Raw genomic sequence first — 17,331 nt, forward strand, 5'->3', positions numbered from 1 at the left:
TGTCGTTGGGCAGGTTCTCGACCGAAGCCAATTCGCTACCACTCAGTGTCTCCTCTTACTGGTGGAGAAGCCTAGCAACTTCTCACGTAGTTTCGAGGAGTGTATGTCCCCGCCCCCTCGAGGGATTGAGCTCGTCCAAACCGACTTCCATCTCGTATATGCATCTCTGTTCGTGGTCAGGGAAGCTGCGCACAAGGGTTGCCGGGATTTATCTCGCTCCAAAACAGGGGCGCCGTCCATAATGTGACTGAAGGCGAGTGTCATACCACGAGCCCACATAATCAAACAGGGACGTATAATATGAGTGTTTTGTATTAAAAGACAGTCGGCAAGAGACAGGTGTTATGTGACAACCAACGTTTTGAGGTAAAGTGTGACGCGCATTGAGATTGATATATGTTATAGAAATGATTTATATCAATATATTATCCTGTATTGACTGAATGAATAATTGAAAAAAAAAATACTAACAAATAGACCGTCTAAGATCAATTTTCAAATATGAAAAACCTAAATAAAAAACTAAACAAATGGGAAAAAAAGAAAGCAAAAGCAAAATCAAAACAGAAATCAAACAGACATAAAACAACCCCCCCCCCCCCCTCCTTCTCACAAAATAAAATCCCCAACATAACACAAACACACACACACAGAGAGAGAGAGAGAGAGAGAGAGAGAGAGAGAGAGAGAGAGAGAGAGAGAGAGAGAGAGAGAGAGAGAGAGAGAGAGAGAAAACAAAACATAAAAACTAAACAAAAAAAAACAAATGTACACTTATTATTTTCAGGTGATGAGCAAAAAGAACACATATGCAAGGGTAAAACAAGGGTACCCATCCTGGTTTCACTCTGTATTATGCTGGGTTACACTTTGCTGGGCGCCCTAATATTCTCCAGTTGGGAGGATGACTGGAGTTTCCTTGACGGTTTTTACTTTTCATTTATCACTCTCAGCACAATTGGATTTGGCGATTTTGTGCCCGGGCAGGTAAGCAGACCAAAACCCCGTGATAAAAAAAGTTTGATTTTTACATTCTGTGTGTGTTTGTTCAAAGATAGTTGTCTGTTTAATTGTTTGCCTAGGTATGTGTGGTTTTCTTCTTTCTCTAGTCAATGGCCTTGTGATCGAGAGATTTCTTTCTTTCTTGGAAACAGAATGGCTCTTAGTAAATATAGAGTAGACTTTTATTGCAATTACTTTTTAGCTCCCATTCATCCAAGTGGGTGTTTAAGGTTACTAAATCTTCATTTAGTCTATTGGAAGCTATTGGTAGGTGTTTCGTAGTTTACCACATAACTAAATCATCAGCATATATAGGGCATTTTCTGTCTGTAATACTTCTGGTAGATCATTTATGAAAATATAGTAGTAGTAGTAGTAGTAGTAGTAGTAGTAGTAGTAGTAGTAGTAGTAGTAGTAGTAGTAGTAGTAGTAAGAGTAGTAGTAGTAGTAGTCGTCGTCGTCGTCGTCGTAGTAGTAGTAGTAGCAGTAGTAGTAGTAGTAGTAGTAGTAGTAGTAGTAGTAGTAGTAGTAGTAGTAGTAGTAGTAGTAGTAGTAGTAGTAGTAGTAGTAGTAGTAGTAGTGTAGTAGTAGTAGTAGTAGTAGTAGTAGTAGTAGTAGTAGTAGTAGTAGTAGTAGTAGTAGTAGTAGTAGTAGTAGTAGTAGTAGTAGTATGTCGTCGTCGTCGTCGTAGTAGTAGTAGTAGTAGTAGCAGTAGTAGTAGTAGTAGTAGTTGTAGTAGTAGTAGTAGTAGTAGTAGTAGTAGTAGTAGTAGTAGTAGTAGTAGTAGTAGTGCTAGTAGTAGTAGTAGTTATAGTAGTAGTAACGATTATGGTGATGGTCTTGGTGGTGGCTGTCATAATCAAACTTGTAGCAGTCTGGTTTAAAAAAGGGCTCTGACAAAAGGGAGACAACTTTTTCCGGAAAAGCATGAAATGAAAAACAAATGATAACGTTAAAAAAAAAAAAAAACTTCCATTATACTTATACCCAAATGTTATAGGTTTATCTATAAAATTGAGTAAAATGAACATACTATCTATTTGTGATTATTCTATGCGTTCTCTATCCCTCAATAAAACCAGATAACTATCCCATCATCGAATTTGAAAAGTGTTGTAACCTAGATACGTGTGTGTCTGTATTGTTGTTATGCCGCATGTCCGTGTACGTGTATAAATAAAATCATGCCAAGCTCACTTTACTTCTATAAGTTTATATAAACTATAAATCATATAAATGTGTCTACATTGGAGAATGATATACACTTATTTTCGATTACTAAGTCACAAAGTTTTTGACAATGAAATAAATGACGTTATCCTTTTATTTAATTGTCACGCTCCAATGTAGCATCACGACAAAATCAATGCTCAGTGTAAAAAAAAATATATTCTTGCGTGAAACGTCATTTTAATCCACATGTATGTATAAAACTAAGATATGTCATGAAACTTTTAAATCCAAAATGCCGTTTATCTGCCTTATAATGTTTCTATGCATTATAAATTACAAAATAATTAGTTATAATTATAAATTTACTCTTTTGTGTACAACTAAAATAGTTGTCTTATTTCATTGCAGTATGAAAAAGGCTCAAACGAGAGGAGAGTTGTCTGCGTTCTTTACCTTCTAGTAGGCCTGGCCATGTTGTCGATGGTATTCCAGCTCATGATTGACTCGGTTATGGAAAAGGTGCAAAGATGTGCTAAGTTCTTTGGGCTCAGCAATGAACAGATTGACGAAGAAATAAAAGAAATAAACGAACCTACAACACAAACGGTGAATCTGATCCCACCCGAACCTCCTAAATCAACGCAGGTGACACAAAAAACTGATAGATTAGATAAGGTCATCAGTGCATTGAAATCGTCAGAAAAACAGAAAGACGGAGTGTCGGACATCAAGATGGTTTGAAAGATGGTAAAATGAACCTTGCAAACATTTATTAAGAATATCTCTTGACGGCAATCAAAGACTATTGACATTTATGTGTGGTGTCAGTAGTCAAACAGTGCGGTGTCTCGATTTGTAAGTCAAGCATTATTGAGTAGGTTCAGTGACCAATCGGGGACAATAACTATGAAAAAGTTCTGAACACTGTGCTGTGTATTTGGTAGATACGTTACATAAAATGCTTAACTAAAATCCAATGTGAATGAATACCTGACTTGAGGAAGTTACATGTATTTTGAGAGTGCTGTACAAAAGATGACTTGTTCTGATATAAATGGAATGATTCCTCATAACTTGCTAGGGGAATAAATGGAGTAAGAAGCTAACTAAAATTGGGAGAAAATCCGAGAAAATGTATTATATAAATGTGCATATTTAACATTTTTATTCTCCTGGACAAAATCATTAGCACCAGTTTTCTCGTGTGAAGGGCATCTAGGACAATCAAAGCTGTGTTATAGAACAGTTCGCTTTGGAGTTGGTGATATCGAATTTTTACTGACGTATGCAGTCCGATGGAAACAAATCTGAATCCTTTTTACTGTTTTGATGACTCTTCAAATACAATCGCCTCCCTACTGAATCTGTTAAGAATACATAATTACATTTCTTTGAAGAAAAACTGAATTTATATTAAAATACGATTTTACAACCATTGTGAATTTTCAGTCGTAAGGTAAGAGAAACAACTGTAATATGGCTTAAAATTGGTATCTTATTTTACTCATAGCTTCCCTTTCTGGACAAATATGTATTTAAAAAAATAAAGAAGAAAAAATTTTTTAAATCAAAAAAATCAATCAATCAATCAAAAATACAACAAATCAGTTTGTCAGGCTGTCTATAAATGAGTGTAGGGTGGGGGGGGGGGGGGTGGCAGTTTTAATGTGCGTTACAGTAAATTGAATTTTTCTTTCCTTGTGTAAAATTGAGATATGAATGAAAACTTTTCTTCTGATTGTTGAGTCTGAGTAAGTTTTAATATAGTTGGTGTAAGTATAGGATAATGAAAAACAACATATAATACTTGATATACATTATGTCCATATAAATAACTTAATGAACTTAATGGTTGCATATGTGCCATAACGAATTTCCTTATTCTCACAAATGTCTGTACTTTAAAGAACACATGACTGGTGACTTAAGTAGTCCTTCAGAGCCATTATGCCTATGGAGTTTATCCGGGTTTCTATAGTGTGAAACAAATAATAGCAATTGCTTGCCATTCTTTGGATAGGACATTATTTTATATCCATTCACTGCTCGGTGGGCAGGGGGTCAGAAAAAGATCTCGACTCCCAGGAATCAATCTCAGTCCCTTTGTGTGTTAAGTGAGAGCTACCAACTGAGCAATCGGGGCCTCCAATGGTGACTTAAAACTGATTAAAGAAGGAAATCGGTGCCACGTATTTGATCAAAAAGCAAATAAAGAACATGCTAAAAAATATTTAATATTTTGTTATTCATTCAAAGTATAAAAATTAAAAATAGAACGCAGAGATCAATGTTAGGTGTATGGATACCTGATATTTATAAGGTAAAAAATATATTGATAGCCCTTTTGTTTCATTGTATATTACCAATATTCATTTGCATTATGTTTAAAGTCTATTGCTAAGCCCTCAAATAATTCAGTCATTTCAAAGTGCCACATTGCAATCATACAATTAAACTAAAAATGTGTCTTTAGTCTTGATATTTAATTTTTTGCAATGCAGTGCAACTAGCTTAGAGCATCAGATACAACCTCCTTTTATGAGGATGTCACATCACAAGTCCTATTTTCTGTTTCTATGTATATGAAAGGAAATTCTGCACTTATAATGACATTTCGACTGTCAGATCCGACAATAATATAGTCAAATAGCACAAGATACTCCCTATATCATATCACTACTTCACGATATGACTCCTTTTCATAGCTTTGCATATTGTCTCATAACCACCATATCATTTCATCACTTTAAAAACATTTTTTTAAAGTCTCCCCTTTTTCCCATCATGTTATGGATTGATCAATCAAAAGAGCTTTCGGTTATAAAGATTTAATTTCAGCAGTTCCTTCCATGACATTATAAGCTGGTTGCACTGTAAGTTTATTCCTTTAAAATCTCTTTTTAATAACACCGTTGATACAAATTGATTTAATAGATGATCTCATAATGATAATAAATACAATAATTCTATCATCCACGCCCTTGTGTTCACTATCAAAGGGTTAGAAACTCTTTCATTAATTTGATGACTTGTTCCACTTCCATTGCATAGTTCTGCAATGCCACACCCACTTGGTATTCCATGAAAGAGTGATACTAAAAAAATAAAAATAAAAACAAATTGAGCTTTTATATAACGCAATATCCACTTAACATGCTCAAAGCGCTTTACAAGGGGTCCCTGGCCAACAGCAACACTTAACATTTAGCACGAGACAGGACGCCTGTTAGGCGATATTACAATTTTTCGGACAGAGACAACGCTGTTAACGGCCAGGTACTCATTTTACACCGGAGTATGGTGAGAGAATGTGAGTAAAGAGTCTTATCCAAGAACTCAACTATGTGCCAAGCGAGGCTCAAACCCAGGACCTTCCCATCTGAAAGTGAGTGTCATACCACTAGACCACATAGCCGCACTACTAAGCAGCTAGAAGCTGTGGACTATTAAAAGTATTAAAAAAATATAAATAAAACAGCTTCAAAAAAGAACAAAATACCAAACATGGAACATTTTTGGCTCAAAACCCTTTTTCAGCCAACAACAAACAAACAAAAAAATTCCAATCAAAACATAGATACATTACAAAAAAATCAGATTGACGAGAGGGTCTAGATAACTCATCAGCTAAATGTCTGATGTCAACAGGAATCACGTATGTTGTCCAAATGAGAGAATTGGAAGTTATTAATATTTTCCTATGTGGCCAAAATAAATTTGATAGTTTAGACATGCAACTGAGGTTGTTAAGAAGAAGAAGAAGAAGAAGAAGAAGAAGAAGAAGAAGAAGAAGAAGAAGAAGAAGAAGAAGAAGAAGAAGAAGAAGAAGAAGAAGAAGAAGAAGAAGAAGAAGAGGAGGAGAAGAGGAAGGAGAGAGGAGGAGGAAAAGAGAAGAGAAGAGAGAAGAAGAAGAAGAAGAAGAAGAAGAAGAAGAAGAAGAAGAAGAAGAAGAAGAAGAAGAAGAAGAAGAAGAAGAAGAAGAAGAAGAAGAAGAAGAAGAAGAAGAAGAAGGGGAAAAGACGAAAAAGTAAAAAAGGAGTAACTTGTGATGTATGAGAAAAAGAGAACCACAATTCAAACAAACTTCTAAATGACAAAAAATTATACCAAACTGGCTTCCCTGACTTAGATAGACTTTGGAGTTGAGAGTTGATAATCGGCTCAAGAATCTAATCGTTGATTCTATTAAAACTGGTTGAGTTGGCTTTGGATGCCCAGGCCTACTCTGCTGTACAAAACCCTTTTTATTATTTTGGCCGGCAATTCATTCCAATACCTATGAATTAAGATGATCATTAACTTGTCAACAATTTTTTAAGCCAAGACTTCATTTATGTGTCAGTTTTGAGAATTTTAACAAATTGTGTGTCATCTTAATTTATTAATATTTGAAGTAAAAAAATTACTGACAAAATAATGAAAAGCGTACAAAATGACAGAAATCTAAACAGACGCAGGTCCTCATTCCCTGTTTGACAGACAGGCGAGCTAACCACAGAGTCCTCCAACAGAAGCTCTACTGACACATTTAAAGAGCACTAAAATTGGGTAAATTAGAGATGTTATATTCTTCACTTCCATCTCAAACAAGAGTTGTTACAAAATTGTGAAAATATTATTTTCTCTCTCACCCCCCCCCCCCCCCCCCTCCGTCTTCATTTATCAAATGAAAAAAATAGCAAAAATCTAAGAGATAAAGTTGTAAAATGAGATTTGAAATATTTCCTTTTATTTATCAAACTGCATCCATTGTTTGAAATAAGCATTTTAATATATCATATTTTGAACAAGTCCAGTAATAAAACAACTCTCTCTCTCTCTCTCTCTCTCTCTCTCTCTCTCTCTCTCTCTCTCTCTCTCTCTCTCTCTCTCTCTCTCTCTCTCTCTCTCTCTCTCTCTCTCCCTCCCTCCCTCCCTCCCTCCCTCCTCTCCCTCCCTCCCTCTCTCTCTCTCTCTCTCTCTCTCTCTCTCTCTCTCTCTCTCTCTCTCTCTCTCTCTCTCTCTCTCTCTCTCTCTCTCTCTCTCTCTCTCTTGCTCTTTATCTTATCACTTTCTGAAACTGACACATGTAGTTACAACACCACATCCCATCCAGTCTCTATTTCAAAGATTTCCCAACAATCCCACTCTCACCCTCGATTCTCATTCATCCACAAACTACATTCTCTGACAACAGGGCTTCCTCGTGCGTCTTCCACACTAAGAGATTCTTCTTGTAGCAGGCTAATCCACAAATGGGGACATTACTTTTGGAGCAAACTGATGTCTTTTTGTTAGTACAACCATCAACACCACATGATTCTGCTTTAGGATATGTCCTATAGAGATGAAGAAAATAAATATGTAACAAACTCCTGTCAATCATGTTTAAAAGAAAATAATTCATTCATATAGCACGTATTCGAAGTAAACATTATGTCCTAAGCACTTCACTGCTCTCTTTATTTCCACATTTTTTTTCAATACAGACTTACTATTCTGCAGCCGATACAGTTCCTGTATATCATATTTAACTAAATAAAATAGTAATAAATAAATGAAACAAACAAAAAAATCTAATCATTATGATAGAATTGGCTGTAGGAAAGAAAAAAAAAAAGAAGAACAGTCAGCAAAATCCAGTCAGCAAAATCATCAAGGAATCGAATTCAATTCTTTTGGTTGCTTGATGATTAAATCACAGAGGTTATAGGGATAGTTCGCTCCTCCCTCTTCCCTCCCCCCATAAGTAATCAATTACAAAATGACACAATGAAATTGATAACCTGCAACAGGCAGCAAACAAATATGTTTATATTTCTAGAGAAAATAAATCTGAATTTGAATTCTTAAAAACTGATATTAACCTAAAATGCATGCTTTCCCATCATTATATGCATGAATTGCAACTTTTAAAAAGCTTAGATAAATAGCTTTACTTGGTCACATATTCATTTCGGAGTATTAAAATAAAATATAATTTTTAAAAATTTAAAGTTTGTGTTAAAAATCCCAACCCAGAGAGAAAACTAGATCAGAATCTGGCCAAATTTGACCTCCTAAAAACCCGTGTAATATATACTGATTAAATTGATATAACTGGCAGGTCTCTATCCTCAATATGATGCAATTTCACCTGCCGTCCATCTCTATAATAACCGGGGGAAAAAGTATAATAGTTAAATTGCTATTGTTTACCTTTGACGCTTGAAATGCTATTGGTTCAGAACTTAATAAGAGTAAAATAAAGAAAATACCATGACTTATGGCATGGACACAAACCTCTCTTCCTGTGCTGCCATGGGAAACGGTATGTCAGGTGGGAGACTGATGCTGATTCCAGTGATGTTACTTTTGTATACTATCCTAGGGATGTTCATACTTTTCCCTCCCCTGCCCTGAGGAAACAGAAAAAGAAATTTCATCATAAATCACAAACATCTCAAAGAGAAGTGTCATTCATGAGTGCTAATGGAAACAAAAAATAAACAAAGGAGGAGTATATTCAACACTTCCTAAAAGCCTCATTTTTTCCCCAAACCTTTAGAGCATTTGAGATGATAAATTATCATTGGTACTCTAGATAACTCTGAAGATTGAGGAACGGCACCTGTATGTTGTGCGGCTATGTGGTCTAGTGGTATGACACTCGCTTTCGGATCGGAAGGTCCTGGGTTCGAGCCTCGCTCGACGCATAGTTGAGTCCTTGGAAAATACTCTTTACTCACATTCTCTCACCGTACTCAGATGTAAAATGAGTACATGGCCGTTAACAGCGTTGTCTTTGTCCGAAAAATTGTAATATTGCCTAACAGGCGTCATGTCTCGTCCTACATGTTAAATGTTGCTGTTGACCAGGGACCCCTTGTAAAGCGCTTTGAGCACGTTAAGTGGATATTGCGCTATATAAAAGCTCATTTTTTTTTTTTTAATGTTCCACCACACATCAACTCTCTCACAGCCAATACATTCATTGGGTGGGGGGGGGGGGGTGAATTTTTACATTTCATCTTTGAATCTATCTAACATCAGTACATATTACATCCCTTTTCTAAAATCGTCAAATTTTTCAGTGGGACTAACAACTTGAGAACATTTTCAATTTGTTAAGAATACATATATAAGTAATTACATTGCCAGCCCATAAAGAAAGGTGATTTTAAAATTGCTTTGCCAGTCAATAAATGTGTGCAAAACTTTGTGTGAGTGCTTGCTTGTGTTTGTATTTGTGATTATTTGGGTTAGGAGTCTTTGTCTGTGTTTGTGACTTTTGGGTGAGAATCCTACATTGCTTTTGTTCCATGGTTTAGAGAATTTGAATATAGAATTCATTGCAAACAAATAAAGAGAAGCACTAAAACAGTACCTTGCCAGTTCGCTTCCCTTTGCTGTCTTGTTTCTTTAAAAGTTTGTGTACGGTGGATGTCTGTGGATCAAAACAAGAATGATAAATAGTCTATGAAATAAAAAGGGAAAAAAAGAAGAAAAAAATTAAAGAAAGAAGATGTCGTGAAAAAAAAGAAGAGAATAATAATAATAATAATAATAATAATAATAATAATAATAATAATAATATTAATAATAATAATAATAATAATAATAATAATAATAATAATAAAACTGGATACTAATGAGGTCTGTTTTAAACTCTCTCTCTCTCTCAACGCAATGTCTTATTTTCTTAGGAGCTTTTGTTTTCTTTCACTTTCTTCTCCACATCTTTCCTTTCTTATCATTAAAGCAAAAAAAAAAAAAAATAATAAGGCAGTGAGATCTTTAGAACTGTTGAACATATGTAAATGTAATAATATCATACCTTGTCATTTTCAATTTTCTCATTTGCTTGTTGTCGTCTCCGCTTTGCCTTTTCTTGCCTTTTCTGTTTTTGTTCATCTGTCAACTCTACAGTTTTGTAACCTGTGAGAAACCAATTGAATATAGAACAACTTTTAAAAATATCTTTGAATTTATGTACATTACAAACTTGCAACAGAAAAATACTACAATGAGGGAGATGGAGCAGAAAAAATGGAATTATTCAGCATTGAGATTAAATATAAATTAAGACAAAATGTAAAGAATTTTGCAATCAATTATTAATGCAAACATCTCTAATATGAGATAATCATTATAAAAGGTAAACAATAAACAGATTCCCTACATTCGATCTCAAGAGAATTTCTTTTTCAGGGTATATCCCAATAAAAAAACAAGATAACCCAAATGTCAAGCACAGTGCAACATCACAAGTGAACAATTGAGGCTCATTGCCTTATCTATTTGGCCACCCTGCCCCCTAATGTTAGAATATCACAAAGAATATCCTAATCTTCACACCCTGATATCCAGGTATCAGTTAATAGTGATGCATTTTCGAAAATACAAACAACACAATAAACTAGAAAGAAAAAGGATGGGGGATTTTCAGTTATCCATTAACTGATAATAGAATTGTACGAAACTATATGAACATTTAGACTGACCTGAAGGTAGTTGTAACAAAGTGTCTTCTTGGCTCCCATGCAACAAAGCTTTCTGAAGAGTTAAAAACAATGAGGGCAATTATTACAGGATTTGTGTAAAGCACTAGGAAAAGAAAAAAAAGAATGGTTATTGGATGAGTAAAGATTTAAAAGGCAAAAAGTCAAGTACATCACCAGTAAGTAAGAAAAGAATGGCCTAAAAATTTGAACCAGCATTTTAGGACACATTTCAACTAACAAAAGGGACAGCATAATTTTTATTACTGAGTGACTACGGTAGAGGACCTCAAACTTTTCAACACTTTAGTCGAAGAGAATTTGATCAGTTACCAGAGACATGATTGTGAATGTAGTCTATCATAGCCATGAGGCATGTGAATCCGGCATTAAAAAGATAATGGCCATTACTTGCCAATACTTGGAAAAGGCTATCGTCTACCACAAAGCTCTTTCCAACAATCAAACAGACAAAGCTACACAATCAATTCTCCATGGTACAAGAATAACATCAATCTGATGTGATGCAAAGTTGTGTACCATGTCTATATATGTATTAGTGTCAGGTATTTTACTTATTGAGAAAAAGGACACCCATCTACACACCCATCTACAAAGGAATAGAAATTTGATTCTACACTGTCAAATAGATATGTGAAGCGTATTGTGCATGCCAAAATAACCACCATAATTGAACACATCTATTTGAAGTTGACAAGACTACTTGACCACGACAATTTTGGATTTCTCTCTAGTTGTAATCAATGATAGGGATGGACAAGATATACATACTCACCTGCCTAGCAGTGAGAGTAGCAGGGTCTTTCCTTGAAGAGCTTATTTCCCCATAGCTATTCAAAGTTCCTTTTTCTAAGGCGTCTAACCATTTCTCTTCCTCTGACATCTCTCCTTGTCCTTTCTCTTGACTAGATGTTTTGTCTGAAAAAGAAAGACTCAAATTTATATCAAATTGTATGGATTATTACCCCAGCAAATTTAACACTGGTGCAGGTAAGGGAATGAATGGAGCTGCCTTAAAATTTCTTCAATAGAGCCAGTATCTTGATTACAAGAAAACATAAGGTTGATTTCATTAAAGGGAAAACATAATTTTGATTCTTTAACTAATTTATTCAATAATTTATCATTGCTTCTAAATTCAGTATAAATATTGGACCGTACATACTGTTTCAGACTTTTCTACGTTTTCTTTAAGACAAAAGGCTATAGCATAAAATAAGTATTTAGGCTAATTACTAAATTTCTAGTCACGTAACCTTCTAATTGTGGGGGTTCAAGTTTACACCAACCTGATCAAATAATTTCTTTTATCATTTTTCTGAATATAACCACAGGGCTTACTGTTTTTAGCAAGAGAGCAATTATAGCTATGAACGATTGAAGCCCTGAGTTGCATTGCTATGACTGACTGCTCTCTAGTAAAATAAATTAGGCCTGGGGATGGATAGAGTAAGAGTAAACTCAAAGGGATAAACTACAGTCACAATACATCAATAGTGTGAATTCACCGAAGGCCGAAGGCAATATCAGTAGAAAATAAATTTTGAATGGTTAATTAGGCAAATTATAACTGATGATGACTGAATATACCTGTGATGATGATGTCTGACTGCATACTTGATGTAAAACTAAATGTTTGGGAGGAAATAAAGAGAGAAAGAAAGAACATGATGACATGGAAGGAAACCATTTGGTTTTCAAACAAAAATATTAAGGAATTATAATTATCTATAATGAAGCATAAATTCACTTATATCATAATGCCTAAAAAGTTTAACAACAACAACACCAAAAAAAATAATAATAAAAAAATAAATACAACTATAAATTTCAAAAGTTGTAAACAAATAAACATAATCAAGATTCCTCATACAATTTTTAAGCGAGCTTCTCGAGGCAGAGTGATTTTTTTTACTCAAAACTCTCGTGTTGTTGTTTGCATATATATAAATTAGAAACATGGCATGTTGGGTATATATAATTTGTTGTGTGTAAAACAAAGCAGTGTAATACATGTTTCTTCTTTGTTATGTAGAAAACTCAAGTTTAAGGATCTGACTATATCTGATTTTAAAAGAAATTAGAAAAAAACAAAAACAAATTAAATTAATGATTTTTTAACCAATGATTCAATGTATACTGTTAATACATATATCAATTTATAAGAATTACAAAAGTGTTCAATGCAATCAATCCGTACAAGTACTTTTCAGCAAAGTTTTCCCTAAGGCACATCAAATAACACTTAATACCTGCACAATAGTTTCATAAGTTTCCCGAAAGTAAAAGAGCTGAAAATAATTATGTTAGTGTTAGTAAAGAATATGTCGAGCTTGTATTTACCATAATATCCATTAAATATGCTCACAGTGCTTTATAAGAGTCTCAAACCAACAGTGACACAAAACATGAAGGACAAGATATGATGCCTGTAAAGGACTATTATAACAATATTTTTTTCGACAGAGACAATGCAATTACCATCAATGTACTCAATTTACACCATGAGTATGGTGAGAAAATTTGAATAAAGAGCCCTTCTCAAGGCCTGTGCACAGCTGGATATGAATCAGGAACCTACAGATAAGAAGCAGAGTGTCATACCACAAGACCACAAAGCTGAACATAATAAAAATTCAACCCCCCCCCCCCCCCCCACCAAAACAGGGGAAGAAAGCACTTAACAGATGAATGATATACTAACTTTTTTGTGCCCATAGTCTCTGAGCCAAGCTTCAGCTTCAGCTTGATAGAAGCTTTAGGAGATGCGATGGCTGCTTCATTATCCACATCCTTACTGCTGTGTTTATGCTTTTTTCTGTGTTTCTTATGTCGCTTTGAAGGTGGCCCTGGAAGTAGAAAAGTAGAAAGATTCATTATCAATAACTTAAGAGAATTATTTAGACCGCGCATGTTTCTTATGTTGGGGAATGTCTCCCCAAAGATGAGACTTTCTATATGATATCAATGTTTAGATTGAGTACAGAGCTAATTAAAATATATATCATATTCTGATTGAGTCAAATAAACCAATAGAATTTTTCTCAAAACCAAACTTGTAAGACTGGTGGTGAGACCCTAAATGCCAACGTCGCTTAAGTGGCAACTTTTTGGTGAAACAGAATTAAGACTCTACTAAGAACATAATTCCTGCTTTTCATAATGGATCACACCTAAATGACTCCTCGCAAGGACAACTTTGGCGATTTTTAAAAAATCCAAAATTTGTCATACTCATGGTCAAAAGATATCATTTAGCAGCTAAACTGAACGGTCACAAATGATTGACACCTGTCGATTTATTGCACACACATTGCATCGCCACATTGATTGAGGGGGGGGGGGGGGTAGGGGTAGGGCTAATGTATAGACAAATAAGTAACCTACAGTCAACTGGGGTAACTTGGCCAAAAGGGGAAACTTTGCCTCTTTAATTTTGCACCAATAAGAGATTGTTTAATTTTGTGGCAATTATTTCCAATGATAAAAATTCAAGTCTATTAATAGGCACAAAATAACTGCAATAAAGCTGAGAGTATTCAAAATGCTCCAAATTCACAGAGGCAATCTTACCCCTTGAGGCAAAGTTACCCCAATTGACGGTACCCAATTTTATAAATTGGATTATACTTCTAGAGTTGGCAGACAGACAATGTTAGTCAGTTTGATGGTCTATTTATAGAATCATAAATCCTCTTTTGCAATGGCTTATTCAAAAAATAAGTTTTTGGATCCGGAAAAAAGAATTTCCGGTTTACGGTAAAAAGATTGTCCCCAAGTGACCAGTCTGGATAATGGAGACATCCAGATTGTGGAGTTCTGGATTAGAATTAGAATAAGAGATCAGACTTGACCGTACATTGAATTGAATGACATACAAGTACAAGGCTAATGTTTACATTTACAATTCTTTTTTCAGAGTGATATCACAGTCACAGCTATGAGATGATAACAGGCTGGCTAGACTTTTGTTTTATAGGAGTCACTCAGGATGTATGAAAGACCAGTTCATCATAAACTTTGATGCCAGCCTCTCTCTCTCTCTCTCTCTCTCTCTCTCTCTCTCTCTCTCTCTCTCTCTCTCTCTCTCTCTCTCTCTCTCTCTCTCTCACACACACACACATACACATTTACAGGACTGCCACTATAAGATAAAATTGTAAGTTTTGGAGAAAAAAGAATTGAAAATGAAATAACCTAGAGAGCCTCGCCTTTGGCCGACCAACCTCCGCTGCACGTCCAACTCGCCTTGAGCATGCATTCACGTAAAATATAAAGATTTTTTTTTTAAACCTACCTCTGTTTCAAAAACTAGCATCTTTCAGCTTTCTAAGAAACATTTTGATTTTTCAGAACTTTAGTTCGTTAAAAAAATACCGGCCAATCTGACCCGTTGAGTCGAATGAAAACGAAATTTTGTTGTTTACACGGTTCAAAGGAAATGCCGTAAATAAGCTTTCATGGACTTCCTGTGTTGTTTTTATAGTGTCACGTGACCGTTTTGAGAAATTTGTCGTCTGCTACAAATAATTAGACCGGTAGGGGGTAGATATTTTCGTTGGAGCAGAGAAAAAGTGAGTATTATTTCTTGGACTTGTAGAGAGGCCTAGGGTCCACCAGCAGACCAGTTGATTGAATGAAAGAGAAAAAGGGCTTTTTTATCCGCCGCCACCACCACCTTGAAAGAGTGGAGGGGGGGGGGGGGGGGGGTGCATGCCGACGAGAGGGAGACGTGTCGATTGGTGACCTTGGTGACGTCGAGCATCTCAAGGATGCTGGCAGTTGCAGTTGCAGGTGTTCTTAACCCCTTAACAGCGAAGCTAATTTTTTGCTTTTAGATAGTAGTTTGCTTTTATCTTTATTATTGTTAACGGGGAATACAGCGTTTCCACCAAGAGAGTAGTCAGACTATCGCAACTCGGACTTCAATTGTCTATAATAGTTTTGCCGTTACTTGTCTTTTGATGATAGAAGATTTGGTGTTAGGTCAAAGATCGAATTTCGCCGCTAAAAGGTTGCATTGCTACTGGGTTTGCTCTTCCCCCCCACCCACTTTTTTTTTTCTTATTTTTTTTTTCACCTTAGTATTGTTGATTGCTGCTATTTCCTTTTTTATGATTAGCAAGTGCCGTAGGAGTCTCACAGGATGCAGGAGTACTGCAATTAACCCTTTGCCAGTGACACTGATTGTTTTGTTTTTCGAATAATAGTCTTCATTTATATTATTTTTTAACGCAATCTAAATATCTAAATGCAACACGTGCTAACGCCACAGATTGCATTTGCTAATGCTTCTATATATACGAATTTTCCTTATCCTATCTAAATTGTTTAACAAATCTAAAGAGTTTTCGCGAGGCTAAGGTGGGTTTGGTGGTATTTGGGCTCCTGCCGAGGAATCTGGCTTCTTGCTATAGCTAGTTTGGTCTCTTACTCAAAAATGATCTGGCAACCCTGCCTGGCTAGGCGGAACCTTGATAACAGAAACGGGGCCCACACGATTTCGCGAGGAATTAATCATGAAAACAATTAGGATATAATTTCAACACAACTTTTGAAATTCATCAAGGATTGTCCATTACCGAATGTTTTTTGATAGAAAACAAATGCATCTTCAAATCTAAACTGCTTTTGACGGTAAGCGGTAAGTTTTTATTTATTTTTCTGTCCAAACGAATGATTTGTCCTGGTTATAGAAGCTAAGTATTGGTAACACCGGCTCAGCTCTCTAGTCTATCAGACACTACTGGCCACTGGCAAAAGCAAAATTTTCACTTCACATTTCTAGTCATTTCAAATTAAAAATTACCGTTTTATTACCAGTTGACATGATGGTTTGAGTTTGAGTTTGAACAGAATGACATCTTGCCATGGTCATGGTTGTGAATGAGAATGTGAGAGTGAGAGTGAGAGGTCTGGGGTATCGGTATGAATGGGTGGGAGAAGACTGAGAATGAGAAGATGAGTCTTGAGTCTGAGTGGAAATAATGGCAGTGACAGCATATAACACGTATCGTACCTGCAGGGCTTCCTTCGTCTGTTTCCATTTTGAATTTGTTGACTGACGAGGTGATCAAATAAAACGCTTAATTGTGAGCGGGAGGAAAAATATATTTCGCTTAATTTTGGTACTCTAGACCGACTTGGACTGACAGTTAATTTTTCTGGCCTCGTTCAGTATCATAGTCTTCTGCAGTCTAAAATATGTCAAGCGGGTCATTGTGCCACGTATTCCTACTTTTCGTTTATTTATAAAAATATTAATTAATTAATTGAATAAAAATAATTGATTAATCTTTTTATTTATTCATTTATGTATATATTTGTTTATTTACGTAAAGTTGAGCATCTAATTAGCGCAATTACTAAACGTGCTCAAGGCGCTTTACGAGCGTAGCCAACAGCAACACTTAACATGTAGGACGAGACATGACGCCTGTTAGTTTATATAATTTTCATTGAGTTGGAGGTGTGGGTCCAGGAGAAGGTAGAACCTTGTCTGGACGCTGGTTTGGATCATTCTTGGTCTGGCTACTCATCTTCAGCTGTTCCAATAGGATTGGATCTAGGCTGGTATCGTTTCAGGGTCATGGCAGCGCACAAGCTCCTGTACGACGGCAACGTGATGATCCTTCTCAGGAGTCTAAGTCGACAAGACGCTAATCAAAGACGCATG

At 35.6% G+C, this 17,331-nt stretch overlaps 2 protein-coding genes across 4 annotated transcripts in view; one reads left to right on the plus strand and one right to left on the minus strand.

The window, feature by feature from the left end:
* The window catches only part of LOC144968777 (uncharacterized), a 58,036-nt gene extending 52,890 nt beyond the window's left edge, over positions 1-5,146 (plus strand). For 2 of the 3 annotated variants that reach the window (XM_078907441.1, XM_078907442.1), the window contains 2 exons: positions 788-987; positions 2,584-3,770. In XM_078907441.1, coding sequence (XP_078763567.1) covers positions 788-987; positions 2,584-2,916 — 533 coding nt within the window. In that variant the 3' untranslated portion in view covers positions 2,917-3,770. Of the gene's footprint in view, positions 1-787; positions 988-2,583 lie in introns of all 3 variants that reach the window. The other variant, XM_078907440.1, reaches the window with a different exon arrangement.
* Positions 5,147-7,146: 2,000 nt separating this feature from the next.
* LOC144969692 (INO80 complex subunit B-like) lies at positions 7,147-16,833 on the minus strand. The gene is made up of 9 exons (XM_078908845.1): positions 16,675-16,833; positions 13,360-13,504; positions 12,246-12,283; positions 11,431-11,573; positions 10,638-10,689; positions 9,971-10,071; positions 9,521-9,580; positions 8,437-8,552; positions 7,147-7,493 (listed from the first exon to the last, which is right to left on the minus strand). Exons 1-9 carry the CDS (start codon positions 16,700-16,702, stop codon positions 7,322-7,324), a joined length of 855 nt encoding a protein of 284 aa, XP_078764971.1. The 5' UTR covers positions 16,703-16,833; the 3' UTR covers positions 7,147-7,321.
* Positions 16,834-17,331: the final 498 nt, after the last annotated feature.

This window comes from Berghia stephanieae, chromosome 3 (genome assembly GCF_034508935.2).
Source record: "Berghia stephanieae isolate SIO BIC M18660-M18661 chromosome 3, UCSD_Bste_1.3, whole genome shotgun sequence".
NCBI lineage: Eukaryota > Metazoa > Mollusca > Gastropoda > Nudibranchia > Aeolidiidae > Berghia > Berghia stephanieae.